This window comes from Quercus suber, unplaced genomic scaffold, assembly GCF_002906115.3.
Source record: "Quercus suber isolate HL8 unplaced genomic scaffold, Cork oak 2.0 scaffold_666, whole genome shotgun sequence".
NCBI lineage: Eukaryota > Viridiplantae > Streptophyta > Magnoliopsida > Fagales > Fagaceae > Quercus > Quercus suber.
Genome location: NW_027070107.1, coordinates 198649 through 204388, shown reverse-complemented (window position 1 = coordinate 204388; position 5740 = coordinate 198649). Strand labels below are relative to the sequence as shown.

General features: G+C 36.0%; 1 protein-coding gene across 1 annotated transcript; it reads left to right on the top strand.

Annotated features, from left to right (window-relative positions):
* The first annotated feature begins 974 nt into the window (after positions 1–974).
* LOC112023408 (heavy metal-associated isoprenylated plant protein 3) lies at positions 975–3525 on the top strand. The gene is made up of 5 exons (XM_024056016.2): positions 975–1101; positions 1255–1495; positions 1843–2048; positions 2523–2610; positions 2755–3525. The coding sequence occupies exons 1-5, from the start codon at positions 1093–1095 to the stop codon at positions 3255–3257; spliced, it is 1047 nt and encodes a 348-aa protein (XP_023911784.1). The 5' UTR covers positions 975–1092; the 3' UTR covers positions 3258–3525.
* Positions 3526–5740: the final 2215 nt, after the last annotated feature.

Below are 5740 nucleotides of genomic sequence, written 5' to 3'. Positions count from 1 at the left end.
AAAAATATAAATAGTTTATTTTAAATTTTATCACATTAATGGGAGCCGTAGAGCAATAATCTTTATTATCCGTCAATCAGTATTTCACTGTATTTATCACTATTTTACAATGCCTGTACCTATTTTTAGAAGAAAAGGGGAAGGAGAAAGCTCTAAAATTTCTACACCTAATGAATAGTTCCTGCCTACCCTAAAGAAATAGGGAGTGTGTCTTACAAGTCGCCCATGCGTGTATATTTGCATCATTTTAAACTTTTGGTTTTCTTTTAAGGTGAAAATAATAATGAACAATTGTCTATGTGATTAGTGAAAAATAAAGTAAAATACTAAAATTGATAAGATTTTTATTCATATTTGCTAACTTACTAGTAAGTTACTCCTTATAAAAAAAAAAAAAAAAAAAACTACTGATTTTTTTAGGGGGAAAAAAGGTTAGAGGTGACCCCTTTGTTTTTTTAATGATTTGTTATGCATTTGAAAAAAAAAATTATAGAAGGATAAATAAAGAAACAAACAAACAAATTCAAACGAGAACTTGATGGTGCGCACAAAAAAACAAAGAGGCAAAGGATACCCAAAAAAATGATAGGCCCTCTAGACTTGAGGCCCCCACCACAAATCCCATCTTCCTATCACAAAATTACCCAGAAGTTTCTCAATTCTGCGTTCGCTTCTGCCTGCTAAAACGACGTCGCACGTGTGCCGTACCCCCACAACACGTCTTAACAGTAACCCTTTAAGGCACAAGGTTTTTTAGAGTTTAGACCGACCAATCCCATATCATGTACATGCACGCCGCACAATACATCATAGTACACACGGTTCACACACACACACATACATACATACACACACAACATAGAAAACAAGTTCAACATCATCATCAACATCATAATGATCAATCACTCTATGCCACGTCAGCATTGCCCTACTCTCTCTCTCTCTCTCTCTCTCTCTCTCACACCAACAAACCATTTCCTTCTTCCTCTTTAAATACGGAGTTTACCGGATACGTTTTCATTCTACGATTCGGACTCGAAGGAGAGCCAAAAAAAAAAAACCAAAAACCAAAAACCCAAAACCGACTCTGCAATGGCAAAGGTGAGTCGGCTCTGTTTTTCCTTGCTATTACTACTATTTATGCATCGTTTTCTCTGTTTTGCTCTTTGATTTGATTTTGTTTTTTTTTTTTTTGGTTTGGTTCATGTGTGTGTTATAATGGGGTTGAGTACTATGTTCCATTTGGTGTTACAGAAGAAGAACAAGAACAAGAGCAACCAGAACCCAAACCAGAACCAGAAGGCTAATGAGGCCGAGGCCAAGAGCGAGGAGGTGGTGACCGAGAAGGTGGTGGCGGCGGCGGAGGAGAAGAAGGACAATGGCGGAGGAGAGAAGAAAAACAAGGACTCGAATTCACTCACGGCGGTTTACAAGATCGACATGCATTGCGAAGGCTGCGCCACCAAGATTAAGCGATGCGTCAAAGATTTCCAAGGTTTCGTATCAAATACCTCTCTCCGATTCCAACAAAATCTTTGTTTTAACAATCTATTGCGTCGTAGTTTCTTTTTTTGTCAAAAATTTGTTGACAAAATTAGGAAGTAAATGTATAAGTTTTTGTTTGTTTATCCAGAAAATTAATTTTTTTTTCTAGTCAGATTTGACAAAATCGAATCTGGAAACCGTTTTTTCCTCAAAACACTCTTGAAAGTCCAAAATTTATTCTTTTATTTATTTATTAATATTCTGGCTTTTTCCAAAACTACCCTTTAAAGGGTTTAACGATTTTGAGATTCCTTTGCACTGAAACAACGTTGGTGATTGGTGATTCGTCCTTTTCAGGCGTGGAGGATGTAAAGGCGGAGATGGCGCTGAACAAGCTGACGGTGTTCGGAAAAGTAGACCCCACGAAACTGAGAGACTACCTGTCTCAGAAAACGAAGAAGAATGTGGAGCTTGTCTCTCCTCTGCCTCCTAAGAAGGACAACAAAGCCGCCGCCGACGACAGCAAACCTGAGAAGAAAGCTGAGGAAAAAAAACCCAAAGAGGTATCTCTATCTGCTAACATGCGCCGCTCTCTCTCTCTCTCTCTCTCTTGTTTTGTACTGTAGTTGTAGTATTATAATAATCCTCCTCAGTCTCACTCCTCTCAGCCTTTGTTTTTTTCAATAACGTTGCTGGGTTTTGCGCGTCCGGCGCATGTTAGCGCTGGTTTTCTTGTACTATTAATAGGCGCAGTTTAACCATTAATACGGTGCGCATGTTAGTGTCTCAAGCTTGTCATTCAAATTTATTTTGGATGTCCTTCAGAATTTATTAAAGTATCAGAGCCTGAACTTTGGTTAACTTGCTATTTTAGTTTTTGTGTCAGACTTAGGGATTCAATTTTAGTAGATTGGACCTAATAAATTCGTTACAATACAATTTCTTTTTTTTTTTGGTTATTGAAAATAATAATTATTATTAATTTTGAGTTTTAAAAAAAAAAATTAATAATTTTTGTATGAATTTGAATGGTACAGGCTCCGGTGACGACGGCGGTTTTGAAGCTGTCACTGCACTGCCAGGGGTGCATTGGGAAGATTAACAGATTAGTCTTGAAGACCAAAGGTGAGGTTCCGTTACAGTAACGGTGAAACCTGAAGTTTTAATTAATTAATTAATTAATACTTAATTAAGTTAATTAACTACTACTAATTTAATTGATGAAACTGATTTAGATTAATTTGGATGGTGGTGCTTTGATTATTGTAGGTGTGCAAGAAATGAAACTGGATAAAGAGAAGGAATTGGTGACCGTGAAGGGTACTATGGATGCAAAGGCTTTAGCTGAAAGCTTGAAGGACAGGCTCAAGAGGTCAGTGGAAGTAGTGCCCCCAAAGAAAGAGAAAGAAGGCGGTGGTGGTGACGGTGACAAGAAGGATGGCGGCGGCGGGAAGAAGAAGGGTGGAGGAGATGGTGGGAAAGAGCAAGGCGGCGGCGGCGGCAGCGGTAATGTAATGATGGAGAATAGAATGGAGTTTATGGGACATCCCGGGTTTGGATATCAAGACAATGGATACGGGTATGGTAGCGGGTTTGTTAATGGGTATGGGCATGCTAATGGGAGTGAGTATGGATATGGGCATGGATATGGAGGACACATGGGTGTACCCGTGGGTGGACCCATGGGTGTACCCGTGCCCGTGGGTGCGCACTTGCAACATGCACCAAATATGTTCAGTGATGAAAACCCAAATGCTTGCTCTATCATGTGAAGGAATGAAGGGAAAATAGTTTTTGAAGGCCATGGATATTGTTACTACTAAGTTTCAGAAGATAGATTTTGAGATATACCACTATGAACAGAGAAATGTAAATAAGAGATTAGAAGAATAGTGGTTGATGGCTTAAAATTGTTTTTATTTTTATTTTTCAGTACCAATACCTAGTTGGTTTATAGAAGTACTTTCTTACTTATTATTAAATTTCAGGATTTGTTTTGTTGTTAATTGGTAGTAATGATATTTGATTCCAATTACTTTAGATTTGTTTTGGTTCGTAACAAGTAGGCTTTGTTGTTTTGCTTATAACTCTTTGTCACTGTGTTTGTTTATATTTAAAGCCTTAACCATCATAGGCAATGGTGGTTTGGTGGTAGTCCCAATTGTGGGCCGTCGTTTTGTCTCTCCGATCACCGTGATGACTCTAAACCACTAAGAGACATGGACGTGTCACTCAAGTCACATTCAGCAAGGTTATCAAAAAAAAAAAAAGAAAAAAAAAAGAAAAAGAAAAAAAAAAGTCACACTCAGCAATTCCATCGTGTCCAGTATGCCAACTAATGTAGTCAATATTACATAATTGCATACATGATCTGGAAGATTCTCTATCTATGATATTTTTTTTTTCAAAATGGATAGGTTTTAAATTGATTGATTAATTAATCTTAGCTAACACACCCACCGGTCCAAAGAAACTGAAGGTCCAAAAAAAAAAGAACTACTCTGATCTTTGAATTGCAATTAAAATTAAACCTCAAGAGTCAATGTCGGCGTTGCCCCAGTGCTTGATTTTTTTTTTTGTCAAAAGTAGATCCACCTCGGCAAAGCATAATGATGCCATTTGTCAAATCCTAAAGAATTATGTGATAATCAAGTAAAGTAAATTTGAATTCTCATGCCCTATGTTAAAGTTTTGTGAATTCTCATGCCCCCATTTTTCATTTACCCTTATCTGCAGCATTTAGTGCCAAATTATTACTCAAAATGGTACGAAAACCATTTTTAGTAACATGTAAATAGGCTTGTTTTTCATTAATATACTCTAGCACACCCTCCCCTTTATTTTTGTTCTCACAAGTGCAAGAAAATACTCTAATTTTATAGCACACTTCAAACCACGTGTGATACCAAACTAACTATATACCCACCCTAGTACCCTACAGCTAGCCTCACCTAATGGCTAATGCGCTTTTGCTAACAATTCCCAAGTGGTTCCTATAAAATACTTTGCCTGTAATAATTAATAACATTATGTTATTAAAAATTTGTAGTGAAAATAATGTGGGTATTACATTTCTTAATGCAATATGTTTCACTCTCTAGGATTGGAGCTACTAAAGCAATCAACAAACAAATATCAATAAATCTATGTCTCAAAACTCAACTAGAAAAAATAAATTGAACATGATAGGGGTTAGGGAATGTTAATATTGATTTCTTATTTCAACTTGTTTTGTTTAGTCTTTAAAAGCCTTATTCTTTTAAAATATAATAATAATAATAATAATAATAATAATAATAATATTTTTACAAATTGTAGTCAATATAAAATAAGAATCATATCAATAATAGAATCATATAAAAACTATTTACCTAACTCACTCTAAAAATCAAACTTATCAATGAAAGGGCAAAGCTTGAATCTGTATTTAATCATATTGGATTTATTATATGTTCACTTTTGGTTACGTATCAAGATTTCAAGATGCTTTTTTAGTGCCACATTCAGACCTATCTATCACTCATCAATTATTCACTTATTATTTGAGGCAATGAATCGACCCACGAACCTGCGAAACACACGCAACAAAATTCATAAGTGTCGTATATGCTCGTATAGGGTGGCCTGAACCTGAGGCGTTTTGTGCAAAGCTGAATGCTTTTCCTTCCTATTGTCCCTTTGTGCAGTCGCAGTACATCTATATGTACTTGCCATTAGGGGGACAAGGGAGCATTTTGTGGAAAGTAACATGGCCAGTGGAGTTCTAAGTTTTAAGTTTTTATCACTAGGCCACATCATATTTAGGATATACATGATATATGAATTATTGAACTAGGATCACAAAAAATTTCTATAATTTTTACCAGTCAGAATTTGCCACGTGTGCTTAAGTGGTTTATATCTTTATTATTTTCAACTCATCATATAACGAGTTGAGTGATAAAAATAGTGAAATTTTTTATAATCTTAACATTTTTCTGACCTATCTCCTATTACCTGCGTGACTCTTAAAAAAGACAGTTGCTTTTCTTTTTTTCTCTGTCAAGTACATCTATAATGCTATATGGGTTGGCTGCTCCATCACCAATACTGGCAATACACATTACTCAGCTTCTTTTACCCGCTAAAAGTAGAGAGAACAAAAAAGTACCCCATATTAATATTTTAAGTACTCAACTTTTTCTCAAAACCCATCATGCAAGGAGCATGCATGTACGGCTGATAAATTTTCAGAGAAAGGGAGAAAAAAAAAATA